Source organism: Macrobrachium rosenbergii, chromosome 59 (assembly GCF_040412425.1).
Source record: "Macrobrachium rosenbergii isolate ZJJX-2024 chromosome 59, ASM4041242v1, whole genome shotgun sequence".
Classification (NCBI taxonomy): domain Eukaryota; kingdom Metazoa; phylum Arthropoda; class Malacostraca; order Decapoda; family Palaemonidae; genus Macrobrachium; species Macrobrachium rosenbergii.
In genome coordinates, this window is record NC_089799.1 from 10,538,375 (window position 1) to 10,559,555 (window position 21,181).

Sequence of the window (21,181 nt, forward strand, 5' to 3'; positions counted from 1 at the left end):
AAACCCACGAGGCAGAGAAACGAATGACTACCAACTACTTTTTCATTACTCGAAGACGAGAGTAAAAAAAATATAGTATTAGCAGAAATATCAGAAATATCTCATCGTCACGTTTAACTGCGCGGCAACTGGAGAAATAATATCCAATAATATCCTCTAGAAGACCTGAACATTTTCGGCCAGTATCTACTTACGGGTAATACCGGCAGCTAATCTCACCAAAAACCTACAAGAAAATAAAGCATGCCATCTGGACGGAACAAAAGATTGCTTCTCTGCTAATAGAACGAGTGTATTATATAGCATAAATGGCAAAAAGCCTAAAATCACAAGACGCAGATAGTCCCATGTTTAACAATCAGCATTGTATGAAGCCTTTGGGAGCATTCAAACAAGTCCCTTGAAGTCCATTTGAGACCCAAATGCAGCATCAAAAGATAAATAGTATAGCTTTAGGCCTGCTCTTGAAAGCAGCGTAAAATTATAAACCCTTTGAAATGCGTAATATTGTTCAGTAATTTTTACTTTCACTGTAGGATATATGAATGTAAGAACAATGATGCATATGGTAAAAAGTAATTTGTGGTCTTCGACGCACCAATAAGATGAAGATCCTGGTCTCCTGGATGAAATATTACAAGAAATATTTGTATCTGTTAAATTCCTTAACAGACGTAACCACCTATTACTTTAATGAGTACTTTGACATGTCTGGGAGTCAAGGAGTCTTTGCAATCTGGCATAAAACCTGAAATTACTCCCTCCAAGTGGGAAGCAAAATTTTGCAATATGCTGCAAGATAACAGCATAAAAATATGTAGATTTAAGAGTCTTAAATGCAGAGACCGCCTGTAAGGGCTTTCAAATGCATTTAGCCACCCAACTCCAAAGAAAACGGGATGGGAGAAGAAAAAGGTTGTCAACACAGATCTTCAAAAAAAAAAAAAAAAAAAACTGGAGTAAAATCTTTAAACAAGAAGTGCCATTTGATCATTGTGATCTCTTCAAGACTAATCTGAAGTCATCTGAATCGCAATATGCTGAACGAAGTGAGAGACTGGATTACCTTTTCATAATAGGAAATACAACTGGAAAGTGTTACATAGATGACAACTCTGAACTAAAGGTCCTCTAGTAACCTTTTACTGCACCATAAAAGGCCTAATTGCTGTTAGAATATGAATCTGTCATCAGTGTTTTAGATTTCCAGAGGCCAGTTCTGGTAGGTTTCTACATTAGCTGGTAAGCACTGAAAAGTATCTTTAGGAGCATACAGTTATGCTCAGCAACATGAATTTCATTTCAAAACTTTATTTCAGAAGCTTATCGGAAATATACTCACCACAAAATGCCATGTGCTATTTGATACCATTGGACTAATATTAAGGCCAGTACAATCCCTGGAGACTAACTCAAGTAAACAGCAATGAATTCTTTTAAGGCATTACTCGTTATGCATGAGAAAAGCACGTCTGACAGATTTATGTTTTCCAAGTCGAGAGACTTACGGTAATTCCATTGTTATTTTACAGTTAATAAGAAGTTGATCCTAAATATTTCCTAGTTTCCTCAAGAACAAACATCTGAACGCAAGAGATGTTTACGAAGTCTGCCATTAGCTATTTTTACACTTGGTGATAGGAAGATGATTCTGTCTGGAAGCAGAGCTTTCCAACGATTACCGGGTCTGTTTTAGAAGTGAGACAATTCATATGATTTTCACTATCAACTATGAAGGATTCACAAAGTTTATGTGTCATGATTATTAACGTTTGGCGTTAATGCTCAAGGTGTTCGCAGTAAAAGTGTAAGACCAACGTCAGATGTTACTTACCTTAAGTCACTCACAAATGATAGTACTGACATGACGACGTGGCCTTTGTGTCGTACCTATAGGGCAAGACAACGACCTCCTGGAAAATCCGGACTTCATTGAAGGCAACAGTTTTTATGTCAGAAGACACTTCCAAAAAGATCTGTCAGAACAACAAGCCAGATCATCTTGATGCAAACATTTAATGAATTATAGGAATGAGTGACTACAATTAAAACTGATGCCTTTAACATTTATGTTGACGATACGATGATAGTCAACTCTTGGAGAGAAAGCAAGTGGCCTAAAGTTGGTCCTACACAGGATATAGATACTCCCCAGAAGTGAAGATATCTGGATCAGAAGTGACAGCACGTACAGTCATGATGTGTTCATATGAATCCAAGCAGAAAAACAAGGAAAAACTTGAAAGTTGGATTGTTTACCTCTTATTTGACAACTAACAAGAACAAACTCAGCTATGAACATACCTAAAACCCAAATACTATAACTTAGTCCATTTGGAATCCGTTCAGTAATAGACTTGATATCGATTTTTATTAATTCTTAACAAACATACCATTAGAAAGAAAGAAAAGAATAGTAGAAACAAAGCTCTCAAGAATGAATATAGGAAACATTAATCTGCCTAGCTAATACCAACCGAAAAGTAAGTTAATAAATCAAGACAACCACCTATCATTGAAAACACCACATTCTTAACTTTAAGTCATAATACTCTTCAGGCAATGTTACAGCAATACCATCAAGTAATCTTACGGAAGCTTCACCAAGTAATGCATCTCAAGAAACTGACGTCATTGTGGTCCCTGGAGTGAACTGGAGTGATCACTCTCAAGGAGCTAATGTGACTGTGGTCCCTGGAACTCAGTGGAGCGAACAACCCGAGTTCAATGTGTCAAACGTCCCTCAAGGTGACGTCTCAGGACCACCCGAAACAAACCTGACACACGGTCCCGGGATACATGTTCCGACTGAAGTGTCCCATCCAAACGGAACAAAAGAACCTGAAGAAAATGCCTCAGTGCTTCCTCCAAAAGGAGACCCTGACAACCCAAAGTCAGGATACCCAAGTGGCATTTCTGACACCTCATCATTTGAAGAGAGTAAGAGTATTCCTTTTTGTTTTGACAACTTCAAGGTATATTGATTACAAGACCACAGTGACTGCGTCAAGTTACTATAAGGGAACATAAATTCAGGCGTGGAATTCAAATCCTTTAGTTCTAACAGAATTCATCGTATTCACTATACTAAAGCTAATAAATCACTAGAATAGTCTTACTGTAGGTGATACCAGTTGCCAAAACCATGATTAAAGTATTCCCATAGACAGGCTCTTAACTTCCATTGCTTTCCAGTTCCCTGTAATCTGAGCCGTTTATATGATTACCCTTAATGTAGACCCATCCTTTCTTTCCTAATTTTTACCTTCGATCTTTTGTCTTAAAACCCAGCTCCAACTAGTATTTTAGGACTAGTGTAGTGCATTTATCATCTGACCTATTCCTCCACTTCCTCCAGTCTCCAACAAACTTGCATTCCAAACGCCTTTCGATTCTTTATTTGTCTTCTTCAATGTTAAACTTCTAGAGCACAGCTACAGAATAAATTTTCAACCGTCCACTTCTTTGAGTTTATTCATGAAGACTAAGTTGCCAGCTTTATCTTGACGCTGGTAAATTCTCCCGTTCTCCTCAACTCTCTTCCTGTTTCAGATATGCAACTTCTTTAGTAAAATCCACGATTTTCTTTTCACCCCATGTTTTCTTCACTTTTCCTTGTGATTTCTTCTTTGTTTCTTTACATTAATTTTGTGTACAGTATTCGTTGATTTCGCGATACAGAACATTCTCTACACTTCAAGGCTCCTGTTCTATGCTTAATTAACATCCTTATAATCACCACTTGCACTATTAACTTGATTGTAAACCTTAATGTTAATTACATAAAAGACGACTGATAGGTAAAACACCATGATCTCCAAATTAGCTAATGTTCTCTTCCTAAGACACATTTACTCAAATTCAACCTTAAAGTATTGGTCTACTCCAATTCAGGTCCATCTTCATTGCATATACTGAAACATATTAACTGATTGTTAAAACGATTATGCTTAAGAAAATTATGACTTAGCTAATTGAACTATTCTTACACTGAGGATTTGAAGAAGTCTTGAATTTATTTTCTTAAATAACGAAGCACAAAACTCACTAGGACCTTTGAAACGCTTTTAGATCGCACAGTAGTAGCAGTGTGCAATCATGCCTTGGTGTCTTAGTTTTAAGTTACGGTCACTGGCGACAAATCTATGAAGCCTCACCTACAAACTAGACTCCTCACTTGCTCCAAGATTATCGCACTTGCAAAGTAGACTACTTCACCTGGCTGAGAGCGGACTATATTGTCATCACTGGCAGCGTGGATTGTTTCACTGCAAAGTAGAGTAGTAGATGCTTCCTTCCAGAATATTCTTCCTGTAATGAAAACTGCATCAAGAACCAGTATTTTTTCATTATGATTATTTGGGTGATCTTACTCTATTGCTGTTTTTAAATTTCTTGGACTAATCCTTACTTTTAAGTATATTTTCAGAACGCTTTCCCTTCAAGATTATTGTCGCCTTTTCAGATGTGATTTTCTTTGCTTTAGCCGATTTGAATTTCTCTCCCCAAAAACGCTCTATTTATGCAATTCTTTGATTTCACATGTATAATCTTTCTGGGTCTTTAATTCATTCTCAGAGAATTTACCTATGCTAAATGATTCAGCTCTGTCTTCTCAACCGTAAAAAGTTTGAAGACCCAGAATAGGAAAACTTTTTATCAACATGCTATTGATGTAAACACCAATGCATTGTACAATATGGACATTTTCCCTTGGTCAGTTCAAAATTTATCACCCCAAGAGGATAAACAAATTTGTTCTTAAACGTTAACTTACTTTTTCTGATGAAAGCTTACTGAAAGTTATACTAGAAAAGGTATGACAAATAACCGGTTCTTCATTATGAAAAACAATAGTGAACAACAAAAGAAACATAATAAATTTCGCTGTTATTGTTGCATAAATATCAAGAAATGTGTAATGAAACAAACGTCTTTAACAGAGGGAGAAATGTGGATCAGATACCCCGAAATACATCTTTGTTCTTTGAGGAATCTAGTTAGGGAAGGAACTGGAGAAACTGATGAGAACAATAAAGCAGTGAGAAGGTACCAAGCCTTTAGTTGGAAAAACATGATGACCTCCCATATGTACATAAGATAATGATGAAAGAGTGATGAAGATGGTTTGGACATGTCATTCGAACCACTCCTGGGAGAGTACTACTTGGCAGTGTCAGCTGGCTCATGTAGGCACCAGAAGAGTTGGAAGACCTAGGCCTACCTGGATGTAAATTATGAGACTGGAGGCTGGAGATGAGTGGCGGAATTTCAGTCAGGCCCTTGGGACCACGTGGCGTCGGAGGAAGTGATGATGATGAAGAAGATGATGGTGACGAAACAAGAAGCAACTATCATTTTTCAGATGGAGAAAGTTGTCTAGACATTGAAGTAAACCTGCAGTACCACGTCTTTTTCAGTAAGAAAACTGATCCAGACATTGGCTTAAACTTTTCACGTAGTCTCTTTCAGTCAGAATTATGATACTGAAGGAGACGTTATATACTACATCCTTCCTCGTGACATAAACGGGTTGGGCAACGGAACAAGGAAGGTGCATCAAAAGTTGTACCAAACCTGTACCCTGTACAAAACCTTGTTCCACTGTACCTGGTTAGAACAGATAAGCAAGCGGGATTTACCTTATTAACACTTTTGAATTAAAAGAAGGAGCTATGAAAAAAGCCGAGGAAAAGAGATAAGTACATATCTCGAAATCATCATCAATAAGTATATTTATTACATTCCTCGGTAATTTACCATAACAAAATAATCTATAAATACGGACATAATTCAAATGAATAAAATCGGAGTTCTGTATTTCCTTGTATTTATGCAAATTTTACTCAAGATTTGGACCACATCTAATTATCGATAAAGAATATTCTGTACGTTAAATTAATATTACGGGAATAATGAGAATACTTGAAAATAAAAATAATAATAATGATGAATTCCCAACTCATGCTGAATTCCCAACGGCAAAAATCATGGACGCAAAGCATAAACAAAAAAAAAAAAAGTGAAAATAAGTCAGCAGATGACATACAAGAGCAATATATCAATAAAATAAATAAAGGAATGAAGTAGTTGACCAATATATAAAGAAAAATTAAATAAACAAATATTTAAATGAAAGAACGAGAGAATAAAATGAAACAAAAATGAAAGAAGTAAACAGAACAAAATAAATAAATCCATTTAATGGTAAATCTTTCCGATAAATTACCTGGTAGTTGCAATTATCAAGTAACGGAAATATTTCGGTCATGAACTATAAACGTCAGGAGTTATAATTAACGGCATTACAGCAAATTAACCCTATAACTGCAATTATATAAAAGAAACTCTACACATACATACGTATTATGTGTATATATATATATACACACAATATATATATATATATATATATATATATATATATATATATATATATTGTATATATATTTATATATATATATATATATATATATATATATATAATATAAATATAAACATGTCTGTAAATGCTGTATATTAAAAAATTAATCTTTTATCTGACTCGGAAAAAATTTGTACTCGTATTCAAATCTGTAAATAAACTAAATCTTAGAAATACTGTAAATCAAACGGATTTATTTAACCAAAATTATATGAGATAAGCATCGACTTGTAGTTACAAAATGCACATCCTATTTTATACCTGACTGAATGAAGCTCTGAAAAGCCTCCCTCTAAAGATACCTATCTCCCTATCGCTTCGTGCTTTCAAAGGGTACCTCTGCCTGGCGCATCTATTTTCCCCAAGATTTCGTCTACTTGCTCGTAATGCTGCTATTCAACAGAACATGTTTTCAAGACTCGTTCTTTTTCATTGCTTTCTCAGACGTCAACAAACTGGCAGGAGTGGCTCAGGCAATCTGGGACGCCTTCTACGTCTTCCTGGCCCTGTTCTGCGCATGTCTGGTGGCCATCGTGGGACTGATTGTCAGAGGACGGTGCAAGTAAGTATTTTTTATCACTGTATGCGTCTTTAGTGCTGACATCATACCCTCTTTTAAAATTTAATTTCGTTTGTAATTTGAAGTTTTCATATTTCTAATAAAAATACTAAAATGAGCGATCAAAGAGTTAAACTACTGTACATATTGCATTAAGGGATTTTCTTCATTTTGAGAATTAGGCCTACACTTGAACCAACTGTCCGGATGACTTGAAAAGCATATTGCTTTCCCAGTAACTCCCGACACATTAGACTATAATGAAGTAAAGATATGCACAAATCCTCAGTTCTATATGCACAATATAAACAATGTTCCCAACTAAACAATCAATCCAACCGGTATTTTCATAATTAGGCCTACATTCAAAACGACAGCCCGAATGACTTGAAAAGTACGCATTGCTTTCCCAGTAGCCTCACGCTCCCCAACAATGATACCAAACAATAGGACTTTCTGGTATTGATTATACTGAAATAATGATACTCACAGTTCCCCTTCAGGGACGGGGACAGCCCCCCTGCAGCTGTCGCCACCTACAACCCCAGGACAGCATCCTATCGCCTCGACAAGGTCTACGACAACCCCAGCTACGACACCAACGCAGTATGAGAGGAGCGTCTAAAATAATCCTACGAGGACCAAGATCCAGTTGATTGCGTGAATGAACTCGAGGAACTCTTTCTTCCTCCGCCGTTCATTCATGGGAAGGATTGTGTTTTCCATATAGGAGCGTTCATAGGATGTTTATCATACGTGAAGGAACTCGAGGAACTCTTTCTTCCTTCGTCGTTTATTAATGGAAGGATTGTATTTTTCTTACAGGAGCGTTTATAGGATGTTTCTAAGGATCGTCTTTTTGAGTCAATAATTTCTGATTGTTTTTCCCGCGAGACTGAAATGGTTTGCTCACTTGGTTTTACATATGTTAGAAGAACTTCGTTATACTTTTTTTTTTGTGACAAAAAGCGGGTGTTTCGACAATATTTTCACCTTTAAAAGAACTTCTAGGGAAATTTAAGCAGTAACTGTGAATGGAACATTTAGTGGGTTCTAAATATAAAAGCAACTGCAACATATTACGTTGGCGATGTAAAATATTTTACGCATTCTTGTATAAATTTAATATGAGACTTCGAAACCACTCATACAGTTATTGCCATTGTATGCTAATTCCAATAATTACATGAAGATAGGACGAAGGAGAATTTATTCACACTTTTGAATAATCGCATAGCAAAGATTAGCTGACTCTCTCAATGGCAGTTCTCAATTTATCATTATGAAAGGCACGAGAGACCACGTAAAAGAAGGGCTTCTATCATATTGCATTAATGAGACACTACAGTTGACTGCAAGCACAATACGGGTGTAATCTGCAGCATGCACGGGAAACGCACATGCAAGCATAATGCCATAAGCAACGAAAGGAACTATCACTTTGCGAAAAAATTGATAAAAATAAATACAGCATATAATTATCAGTAAAAAACATCCTTAACTTAAAATACACACACATATACGTATATATATATATATATATATATATATATATATATATTATATACATAGTATATATATATAGATATATATAATATATATATATTATATACATATACAGATATATATAATATATACATATACAGTATATATATATATATATATATATATATATATATATATATATATATATATATATATATATATATATATATATATATATATATTTATATACATTCATATTTCATTCACTGGTTTAGTCATGCAAACCATTCTGCTCTGAACACTAAAGAAATGAAGACAGCAATCACTGAATGCTAATAGCAGCTTTCTTCTTACCAACAACTTTGGCCGAAAGTAAAGTTTCCCCTTGAAGAAGACGAAGAAAAACATTTCATTGGAATTAATAATTTTTTTATCAAAAAATTGCACAGGAAAGTCCAAACTTCCCAAAACTGCCATCTTGGGAATTCATGAAGGACGGTCTGAGAGCGTAAAGATGAAACCAATTAAGGTCTTGAGTAGGTCACTTTGAAGAGTTTGAAAGAAAGCTAATGAAATAACTATAATTTCCCCAGAAAACTGACATACGTAGACGTACATAGGTGTATCTGTGTGTATATATCGTTAGCATGGTGTTGTACATAGAATAAGAACATGAAATGCATTTACTTGTAGAACGTTTCTTTTCGTAACTGTAAATATGTTTTAGAACTAAGGCAGTACTTTCTCAAGCATCAGATAATTTGAGGAGAACTTGTACTTAAGGGAATCCTGAACAAATTCGAGTTTTGTTAATGTCTTAAAAAAAAGATAGATTAGGATCCCACTTAATTTTCTGAAAAAAAAAAAAAAATAATCCCGACTATTTTGAGTTAGGAAAAATATATACTGTGTATAAACCTCAACTTACACTTCTTTCTGACTCCCAAGAAAAATTTAAGTGATTTGGCGTCTCTTCAATAGAAAGAAAAGTTAATTTGTAATGTAAGATAATCATTAAGAGTATGGAGCAGGTGAAGGTAGTTAAGTTTTAGATATGCGACACTTTGATTTATGTTTACAACACCGTTAGTAGAATTTATGCTGATAGCAAACTTAAGAAACAGTGCACTGATATTTATCAACAGGATAAATATTATTTTTGACTGGACAAACATGGTACGTAAAAATGATTGTTCAATGTAAGTACACTATACCAACAGAATGACGTAGGGTCTTCAAGCTATTGCAATTCAGTATAACTGTAACAATTAAGTCCATATTTTCTTTCGTGACCACTTAAGTCTCTTTCATATAACAGTCAAAAAGTCACGAAAATATTCCATATAATAATGAAGCCATAATCAAGTAAATGTTTTCTTTGGAGTCTGCTTAATTCACTTACGTTAAAAATCTATCATTGGTATTATTCAAAAGACAATTAACAAAACTATCAATTCGAATTTGAGTGGGATCTTTAGCATGATATTTTTCTAGTCATAAAAACATAACATTCTTAGAAAAAACATAAAAAAAGTGTATGCCTGTACTGATAATAAGTGTTCAGGGGGAATGTTAAAGTTTCATTTTGGTGCCTCGTCTTACATCATTTACAATTAAACAGTCTGTAAATATTACCAATTCAAACATCTGAGAGTATTTTGATCAATTTCCTAAGTTCAGGAATTTAGCGAGACTACTTATCTTGAGTTCAGTGCATATGAATCTCAATACAGTTTTCTATTGCCATTATTTTCCTTTTTAGTCTACAGAAAAAACTGCAATTGTAAGGATGGACATGCACTCTCATGACAATTTCGTATTAGATGAAGGATATTGTCACACCATTTCATATAAATGAAATAGGTTGAAGTTAACAAATAAATACCGCTCTAATTACAAATCGTAACAAGACAAAACAACCGACCAGAAACGAGGCCGGGTTGGCCTACATCTGGCCTTCATCTGATATCCATATTCTATCTTTTATATACAGTATATACTGTATGTATATATATGTAATGTGTATATATATACTTATAAATATTTTTATATATAATTATGCACATATACATTTGTATATGTGTGTATATGCATATATATATATATATATATATATATATATATAAGATAAAATCGAAAAATATTATATATATATGTATATATATATATATATATATATAATATAGAAAATCGATACAGATGAAGGTCAGATATATATACTTATATATATATGTATATATATATATATATATATATATATATATATATATATATATATATATATATATATATATATATATATATATGATTTAAAACACCTTTTTATTCTGAAAGTTTGTAATTTATTCATGGACGAAGGACTGAATTCTCGGAAGCTCGTCCTCTGTTAGAGCATAATTGAAGAAAAATAATAATTTCGTATCAAGAGAATTCTGGAAAAGTCTATACGTTTCTTTGTACCAAATTTCCAAGCTCTAATGAGACTGCTTGTAATTAAGTCATCTGCTGATGCAAAATCAGTTGATGACAGAATTCAGGAGACGAACATTATAAAGAATCACAGGTAAATTTCTTTAGATATTAAACTGTTTATATAAAATATTAGTAAAGATAAATAAATTTCTACAATTTTTTTTAAAAAACTTCAACAGAATTCTAAAACGACTACAAATCTTAAGAAGTCTTATTTTCTCAATTGGTATAAAATAAGAAAATCTGGCTATATAGATGGCACTTTGATTTGGTATCAATACATGAAAACTATAAGTTAATCCCTTGTGTATATAAATGTTGACCTTATCAGTTTCGTCCATTAGGTTAAGGCAGAATATAAATATATGAAGGAAATTAAGCTTTACCTAAATGTACCAATAATTGTATGATTGTAATAGTATAGATTTAATACACTAAAATAACATTATCAGTAATAGTATGACCATTCATTAGACTTAAAAAAACTGAAAAAATTCTGAAGATTACAAGACTGCATAAAATATTTGTAAAAATTCACACGTGTCATTTACTGGGTAAAGATAGTTTCATATTTATGAATTATATGAATTATGCCTAAAGTACTGTGAATGTAGAGACATATTTATTATCTATTGTTATGAAGGTGAGGGCAGTGTTACTTTGTTATCAAATTGTCAAAAAATGTTTGTGATGAACCTTTTTTGAATAAAGCTTGTTTTACATGATGGTTTTCTCATTGACAGGAGTTTATGTCCATGAATTTCTTATGATAATATACGTTTCAGTATACTGAAAGGTCATGACCCGTCGTTTTAGTTTTCTGTAAAAGATATCTATTGAGATGGCTTTGTCTGTCCGTCCGCACTTTTTCCGTCCGCCGTCAGATCTTGAAAACTACTGAGGCTAGAGGGCTGCAAATTGGTATGATGATCATCCACTTTCCAGTCATCAAACATACCAAATTTCAGCCCTCTACCCTCAGTAGTTATTATTTTATTTAAGGTTTAAAGTTAGCCATGATCGCGCGTCTGGCAACGCTATAGGACAGGCCACCACCGGGCCGTGGCTGAAAGTTCCACGGGCCGCAGCTCCTACAGCATTATACGCTGTACAGAAAACTCAATTGCGCAGAAGAAACTTCGGCGCATTTTTTACTTGTTTCTTTTAACCCCAATATTTCTTGTTTTGACTTCAGCTTTTATTTTGCTCCATCCTAAGGCTATGGAATTCTCTCTCTCTCTCTCTCTCTCTCTCTCTCTCTCTCTCTCTCCTCCTCCTCTTTCAAGGGAAGTATCGAACGTTAGCTTCGGGGAAGCAACTCACTCCATTTTTTGTTTTTTTTGTTTTTACCTTCAGGTGTGGTACAGATAAGGATGTGCAGTCACCTGTTTTATGAACATTCGTCTTGTGTGTGTGTGTGTGTGTGTGTGTGAGAGAGAGAGAGAGAGAAGAGAGAGAGAGAGAGAGAGAGAGAGAGAGAGAGAGAGAGATTGCACTGGACCGCGTTCATGCTTCTAAGCATGCAATTACTGGTAGGAAGTCGGCAATAATGAAAATCAAATGAGTTTTTCTGACGCCGGTAAAATAGGTTTTTCGGACGGTTAATCTCGAGTATGATCGCATAATTGCAGTCCTTAGAGAGAGAGAGAGAGAGAGAGAGAGAGAGAGAGAGAGAGAGAGAGAGAGAGAGAGAGAGCATAATAACGGGTTCATGATAATTAAAAATAGAAAATGGGAACATATGACCCACAGTCATATTAGAAAGTTGCAGCAGGTAGGAAATAAATCAGTGAGATATGCACTCGACATCTTAGATGTTTGTGAATGGAAAGGGTTAATATGAAAAGTCATTCAGGAAGACCAGATGGAACTTGTACAGAAGGCTGAGCCTTTTAACTACTTTGGAACAATTATATCTAATATCAGTTCTCTTGAGTTTGAATCTAGTGTAGGAATAAGGCATGCAAATCAAAAGTGGGCCGACTAAATAAGATTTGGAAATCGAATACGCCTGAAATTACATACAAAACGCTATTACACTCTATATTGCTATACAGATATGAATCACGACAGAACGACAAAACCACGTCTAAAAAATCTTACAGGTTTAAGAATAAACGTAATAATAACATTAGGAGTCTGATATTAGGACAGAGTGAGATATGATACCATAAGCGTAATACGAAAGTTCTTCATTACCAATTCTTCAACTTGTGTACGGAGAACCCCTTCTATTGTAGCTGCTAATCTTCGAAAAATAACAGAAAACCCAGGAGTCAATCAATCACCAGTTCTTATAAAAGCCAAATGAAAAATACAGTTTGGGTCTGCACTTCCAAATGCATAAAGGTTTACGAAATCATCATTAATTTCACGGAACCGACAAACTAAACTAACTCGAGAAGTTAAACTCAAGTTCGTCATTCGCAAGCATATTTCTTTGCTTGGACTATAATTCATACTATTCGAAGTATAACACAGGAAACATTAAAAGATTCTTTATGACAATAAGTTTGATATAGATTCCCCAAAGCTCACCTCTTGCTGCAGTTAACCACAAACATGTCTCAAGAACGTTTAAATTCCTCGAGTGGCATTCTGTCCTTTTAAATACTGGAAAATTAAAATAAAAATAAAAAAGTGCAATCAACAAATTTAATTCTCTCGTCAACTCGGTGCAAATTTACTGAAACTGGAAAAATATGATTTCCGAACAAAGCCTTCATTAATGAAGATCATTAGGGAGATTTGCATAGATTACTGCATGAAGAATAGTCAGGTTCTTTTCATACATTAACATAATGATTTTTCGAAAATAGATTTTAATCAATAAGATTTATACACGACGAGTGTGTATGCTAAAGGGTAAGTATGTAAGTATGTAATGAGAAAGAAGAAAGACAGTAAATCTAATATTTATTAAAGCATGAGAGAGAGAGAGAGAGAGAGAGAGAGAGAGAGAGAGAGAGAGAGAGAGAGAGAGAGAGAGAGAGAGAGAGAATTCCAGCACTTGAAGCGGAAAATTAGCATTTGTAGGTGAGCAGCATCTATGGTTAGAATTTGGCCAACCACACACACACACACACACACACACACACACACACACACACACACACACACAGACAGACAAACAGACAGAGTGACCCCAGGAAACAGGAGAAGCCCTCCGGAAGAGTCGGCTAAAGGGAAACGTCAGATTTTCCCTTCAGAGTGTCGGGTATGGCAATCTTGCAAAGGGGAGAAATAAACGAAATAACTAAAGTTTTATTCGGAAAATTAGGCGAATAAAGAATTTAATTACTGTAGATATAAGGGGAAGCGAAAAATTGTAAAACCCAAAATTTATAAAATTATAAAAACAAAGATGAAAAAATGAATTACATATAATTGGCATTATATAACGAAATAACGAATGATTTATTTGGAAAATTAAGTGAATAAAAAATTAGGCCCTTTAATGAAAGGGAAGCAAGAAATAATTATGAACCCCAAAATTTGCAAAATTATAAAAGCAAAAATGAAGAATATTGGATACATATAATTGGCAATACATAACGAAATAACTTAAGATTCATTTGAAAATTTAGGCGAATAAAAAATTTAACCCTTTTAGATGAAAGGGGAAGCTGAAAATTGTAAACCCCAAAGTTTAGAAAATTATAAAAAACAAAAATGAAAAAAAAATGGATCATATATAATTGGCAATATATAACGAAATAACTAAAGATTCATTTGAAAATTTAGGTGAATAAAAAATCTAACCCCTTTATCTGAAAGTGGAAGAGAAAAATTTGGAAAATGATGAAAACAAAAATAAAGAAACTGGGTTATATATAACAAAAAACTAACGATAACATATTGTTACATTCTATCAGTAAGGTGTTAGAGCAAATATTACATGGACGTTTACACAAGAATGAAAAATAACTGAGTAAAATTATTTAATTTCAGATTTAACATACATAATATTTGCTTGCCTGACAAAACCAATGATAAGAAAATGGCAATAAATAAAACTTAGGTGTAAATTATGATTCAGTATTCTTCAGCATTAGTAATAATAATAATAATAATAATAATAATAATAATAATAATAATAATAATAATAATAATACGGAAGAAGTCCTTCTCTCTCACATAATTAGTTAAATAACACACCAGAATGGCCAACGTTTATTTTATGATTTTCTTTTCTCACTAATTGCCTTTTCTTCCCCGTGGAGTTCATCGAATGTTTCCATGTGAAGATATGAGTGATACTATGCGTAAACAGAATAAGATACATACACTTTATAATACAGGTATTACATGAAAAAGGATAATTGTTTTAATACTAAATAGGTACGGCTAATTCATTGTAATTAGTCACCGTACTTATAAGATACAGACTTATATCAATCGCTTCTATATTTATTCTGTACATCTACCAACACTGTCCATAACGATGTCGTAATTGCCTATTGTGTCGCAGTAATATGAAAATTTATTTAATAATAATAATAATAATAATAATAATAATAATAATAATAATATTATTATTATTATTATTATTATTATTATTATTATTATTATTATTATTATTATTATTAACAGCGCAAAGTATATCTACAGAATTGTCGCAGTGTCGTAGTCGCCTGCTTTGCCGCAGTAATATGCTGTTTTATTTACTGAACAATAATAATAATAATAATAATAATAATAATAATAATAATAATAATAATAATAATAATAATAACAACAAAATATATCTACATAACTTGTCGTAGCGTCGTAGTAGCCTGCTGTGCTCCAGTAATAATAATAATAATAATATAATAATAATAATAATAGTAATACTAACACCATAAAGGAAGACATCACAAAAGCATCTCCTAATCAAATCACGGAAGAGAAAGGGGCCTTTTCCCTCTCCCATTCAGCCGGCCGTTCGTTGCCTGGGTCCTCTTTAATTGGCCCGAGTCTTTGTCCGTTCGATACGAAATAGCTCGACGGGCACACCAATTCTCATTCAGTGCGGACGAAAATGAATGGCAAGTCAGGGGAGATGGGAGACAAATTCACGCGGTCATCCATACCTCAGCTGGGACAAAAATAGGTACCAAAGAAAATAGACTTACTGAATGTGTTTGACCAACACTGGGAAAGAAAGGCATAAAAACGAGCATGAAGTGCGTTCAGTGTAAATAAATGCACTTGCAATTACAAGAGTCGTGTAAATGGTGAATTTAAAGGTTTTACAGCAAAAGATGGAATGAATTTTATAATTCTGGCTCTCAAGCCATCATTTCACACACTCATCCAGTGGCAGTTAGCACATGCTTTTGATAAAACATTTCGCCTTCTACTGATAAGCTTTGGAATTCTCTCCTACTTACATTTTCCCTGACTCCTTTTAGGATCCCTATATCCACTAGAATGTCTACTTAAGGTAAATGTGGGATCTGAGAGGCCTAAATGTTTACTAATACACAAATCTCACTGACTCGCAATATTGTCTCATCCCTGAGTTAACAGATTTCAGATATAAAGAGACCATTTCCTTGGCCAGACTTGGAGTGAAAAGAAAAATAGCAGACAAGGTAAATATGCTAATGGAGATCGGGATCTTAAAATGAGTAGGGAAAACGCAATTAGGAAAGAATTCCAAAGCTTGACAGTAGAAGGCGAAACGTTTTCATAGAAACATGTGCTAACTGCCACTGGATGAGTGTGTGAAATAATGGCGTGAGAGCCAGGATCGTAAAATTTATTCCATCTTTTACTGCAAAACCTTTAAATTCACTACTTACACGACTCTCTTGTAATTGATGTTCTGTGCATTTATTTACATTAAACGCAACTCAAACTCGTATTTATGTCTTTTCCAGTGTTGCTCACAAACATTCAGTCAGGTCTCCGTTCTTTGGCACCTTTGCGACGACGTTCAGTTCCCAATCATCACGTTTTATTTCCTTATTCCATATTCTGTAATAAATCTAAAAAAAACAAGAAGAAAATTCAGTCACGTTACTCACTACAACTAGAGCATGTAGGAAAGAAAAACTTCTGTGGATTCAATTTTTAAACGAATTCACCTGAATTTCTGGAGTTTGTAGTTTTCTTTCGATATTGGCTAAGGAGGGAAGGAAATTCTACAGAAAAATGAGAAAAAAAATTTAAACAAAGTAATGAACGCTAAACAATGTTAATTTTTCTATTCCTATCATATATATATATATATATATATATATATATATATATATATATATATATATATATATATATATATATACATATAAACTGTACATCAGTCAGCTACCTATATGTATGCAAGTATGTATATGTATGTATATATATATATATATATATATATATATATATATATATATATATATATATATATATATATATTGTTACGTGTGAGGTCTTGGCTGATCATGTATTATTCAATTTACGTAATTTTTTTCGGCCCTGCAAACCAAGATTACACGTAACCTGCCACTTGAAGCCAAAAGTTAACCTCAAAGACAGTCGTTAATTAGCCAAGGTCGCCAGTTAAGCGTAATTAACCTTAACAAGAATATTTGAGATGAATTTGATTTTAAACATAGCGGTTCTTCCAAACATTCGACGCTGAGGCATACAAAGCATCGAGACTTGACCTGATTTTGCTTACCTAAATCTTAGGTATTTTACTGGAATAACGGGTTGAAGCTAACAATATAATAATTTGGCTTAATCTAGACTTCAAACACGATTACCTTCAATGGTGGCTGGAGAATGAAACAAAGAAAAAGAGTTGGAAATACAGAAAAGAGGTTAAAAGAATGGACGAAGTTTCAACAGCACAGACTCTACCTGAAGGACGAACGTTGTGCGCATTACAACGGGCGTGATGAAGTTGTGTAGTGTTTCTTGCTCCACCATTCACTAAAATATAATAGACAAAGAAAGGGACAGGGCCACCTTCCAGACGTCTGCCCGAGACGCACCTAGTTTCTCTCTGAGAAGTTCCCTGACCGGCCTGGGTCGAAAACAGTCACCACCAGGTGTCCACGTTCTTGTTAAAAACATTCGCCAAGAGACAGGTAGAAGGAAAAAGGACCTTAGGACCACCTATTCTTAAGGCTGATATGGGAAATTTTCCTATAGGGTGAAAGGCCTAACTTACCTATCCAAACTCTCCAACGGACGTTAAGGTTTGAACTGAAGACGCCCTATATAGACAATGCTTTTCCTGGTCTCAGTCAGGCTGATATTTTTACAATCAAAAGTTACGAGGGCGAACAGCAGTAATATTTGTAAAGCTCCCCCCCTTAAGAGGGCCTTCTACTCCCTTTTCGGGCGTGAAGGTCTATACTAAGCAAGCTGTTCGCCTCTCGTAGGTTACTCTCCTTCCCTGAGCAGATTAGTCCTGGTTAGCCTACCTAGCTACAGAACTACCTAACCCTAGATAGGATACGAGCTATATTCACTACTTTACCTAATTCTAATAGTACTGGAAGGTGCTCACGGTTATTATAGGCTACCTCCTACAATCATGATGTGTTTTAGACCTAGCCTAGTGGTACATTCTATGATATTTCCTAGCCTAACCTATCCTAACCCGACCATAGCACCAACATAAGAGTTAATATTCTTACTAAATTACAACATGGTTTATGTTTAATACAATTAAAATTTACTAGTTAATTCATGAGGGTTGCCTTATATGATAAATGGGTGCCTCACTGAGGTCTTAGGCCATGCGTGTCACGAGCATTGTGGCTCGTTTCACAATAGTTAAGATTACTGAAATTAGTTATGCTACTTACATGATTACTGCGCTCGGTGGGTAAGTGGAAGGAACAAGGTTACTAAATTGATGTACTGTACTTTAAGGTGGCCTAGGCTAGGTACAAAATAAAAAGGAAGAGATCACACTGGCTACCTTCTCTGGGCAAGGGGCCAGGATCACTCTTAGATGTTAGGGCACTGTGCCGAGAGGGCACTAGTGCCAGGATGAGCTATAGCTCGGCAACTACTGGGCTCTCTTCCGCCCCTTCTTCTTCTTCTTCGGGTTCCTCCAAGGCCTATCAGTAGCTGGCCCAGCAGGTGATGAGAGCACCGACTCGGGACAGGCCAGAAGGGCTAGCGGGCGCGAAGTCAGGGCAACTGCAAAGCTGCGGGAGGACTCCCTACTCCGGCTGCTGCGACAACCGGAGCGAGAGCGATCTCGACTTCTGCGTCCGAGGATGCCAGTTCCTGGTCTTCCAAGGAAGGGGTACCCTTTCGATCCTCCAGGGGTTCATCCCCTGGAGTCAAATTTTGCAAAGAAGAATTTTGCAAAGAAGAAGTTTCGGGTGCTGGAGGCTCTCCAGTCGCGATGATCAACTGCATGGGGAATCCTAAATCTCCCGGAGGAGGATTCGCCTCATGATTTAGACCCGGCATAGGGGCCTTTTCCATTGGTAGCTCAACGTCCGTGGTGGACGGAGTCTGGCACTGCTCAGTGCTCGCAAGGGCACTGGCAGCAGTTGAGGGTCAGGCAGGCCTGACAAGGGGTCCGAGGTGCAATACCTCGACGACTTGGTTGGCTGCGGCAGAGATTCCTGCCCCAGCAGGAGATCGTAGCCCCCTCCTAGAGTTTTGTTCTGGGGTGTCCGCTGGGCGTTGCTTGCTTGGGCAGCCCTCCCAATTTGTGGAGTGGTCTGCCCGCTTGCACGTCCTGCAGCGGTACTGCTCTCCTGAATCTCTCTTCAAGGAGGGGGAGGACTTGGTGGGCCAGCCCTTCGCGATTGGAGAGGGCTAGGCCTGAAATAGGTTGGTGGCGCCTTCCGCGACCACTTTGGTGGGGCGGAAGGTGGAGGTTTGTCATTGTTGGGAGTTACAACTGGGGCCTCCGTGGAGGAGGTAACATGGCTGCGGAGTGGCGTTGGTAACGGGCTTCCGCAGAAAGATCCGACCCAACAAGAAGACCACTCGGCCGAATTCCCACCTACCACGCCGAGCGGTGGGGTATCGTGCCCAAGGCGTCATAACCGGAGTTGGACCGTGGGAACGGTGATGGTGTGGCCCTCTAACCACTTCCATTTCCCACCGCATTCTTCGTCAACCACGGCACCGCTGGCACTTGGGCCCTGGCGATCAGGCTAATATCTGCGCGGCGTGTCTACTGTGACCGAAGGGTCACTGGCAGGCTAGTGCTCTGAAGAGGGGCCACCGAGATGAACTGGGTTTCCAGTCTCTCGGGGTAAAGGATCCGTGCGGACCAGCAGCAGAAAATGAAGTGCTGATTAGGTTGACAAATTTGGTGGTGGGGACATGATGTGGACAGGCCGGAGATCCAGCATTGTAGTGGCTAGCAGCCCACAGGATTTGCACGGGCCTTTTGGATGGGCTTGGTGGCCTGCAGTAACTGTTGGAGGAGAGGCTGAGCGGATGAATCGAGCGGAGTTCTGGCTGGTAGGGTTAGGCTGCTTATTAGTGCCGAGTTTGTATCGGCACTCAGCTTCAGCGTGGCCCCTTCTTGCAATAGTTGCACAGGGTCTTGCTAGGCAGTCCATTCTTTGGGCGAGTGAGTTCGAGAGGTAGGCCGGAGGGATGATTCGCTTCTGAGAGGTGCTATGCGACTGATTGAAAGTTTCCCACGAATCAGCCATGCGACAAGCTTCCATAAGTGTGGAGGGCTGTTTATCGTTAAGATATACCGCAAGGGGCCCTGGCACATTGGAAGAGGTCTTCAGCATGGTCCGATTGAAGAGATCCTCAAACGTCGTGCAGGCCAAGGAGTCGAATCAGCGTGTACCGGACTGGGTTTTGTGACATGCCCATTCTGTCCAAGACCAGCCGACTTCCTTGGCAAGACCTCGGAACCGTTGTCTCCATTTTTCTGGGGTTATCTCGTAGGCCTTTGTAATGACTCTACGAACTTCCGCCATGTTACCTCTCTGGCTCTTCTCCAGTGAGCGACGCTGCCTGGCTTTTCCTCCATATGCTTGGCTAGTATTAAGGCTCTCTCCGTCTCCGTGGTGCTGTAGTTATCGAAAAAGAGCCTCGATCTCCTCCAGCCATGCTTCTGGCTCGTCCTCAGTCCACTTGGGGACTAGGGAATTGATGCTCGAAATTGGAGCGTTTGATGCAGCAGGTGTAGGACTGGAGGCTTGATGTCGAGCCATAGCTTCGGCATTCTCCATTTTGGCTCTTTCCAGCTCGAGCTCTTTCTCCTTGCAGGGCTAACTCATGCTGTCTTCTTGCTTGCTTTCCTCTTCTAATTGCTGTCT

At 36.7% G+C, this 21,181-nt stretch overlaps 2 protein-coding genes across 8 annotated transcripts in view; one reads left to right on the forward strand and one right to left on the reverse strand.

Annotated features, from left to right (window-relative positions):
- LOC136837471 (uncharacterized) overlaps positions 1-8,518 on the forward strand; it is a 50,705-nt gene extending 42,187 nt beyond the window's left edge. For 4 of the 7 annotated variants that reach the window (XM_067102255.1, XM_067102254.1, XM_067102257.1 and 1 more), the window contains exons 7-9: positions 2,560-2,940; positions 6,869-6,986; positions 7,476-8,518. In XM_067102255.1, the coding sequence (XP_066958356.1) occupies positions 2,560-2,940; positions 6,869-6,986; positions 7,476-7,608 (632 nt within the window). In that variant the 3' untranslated portion in view covers positions 7,609-8,518. The remainder of the gene's footprint in view (positions 1-2,559; positions 2,941-6,868; positions 6,987-7,475) is intronic. The other 3 variants (XM_067102261.1, XM_067102259.1, XM_067102258.1) reach the window with 2 other exon arrangements.
- The window catches only part of LOC136837473 (acylphosphatase-2-like), a 275,757-nt gene that overhangs the window by 95,253 nt on the left and 159,323 nt on the right, over positions 1-21,181 (reverse strand). The window lies entirely within an intron of this gene.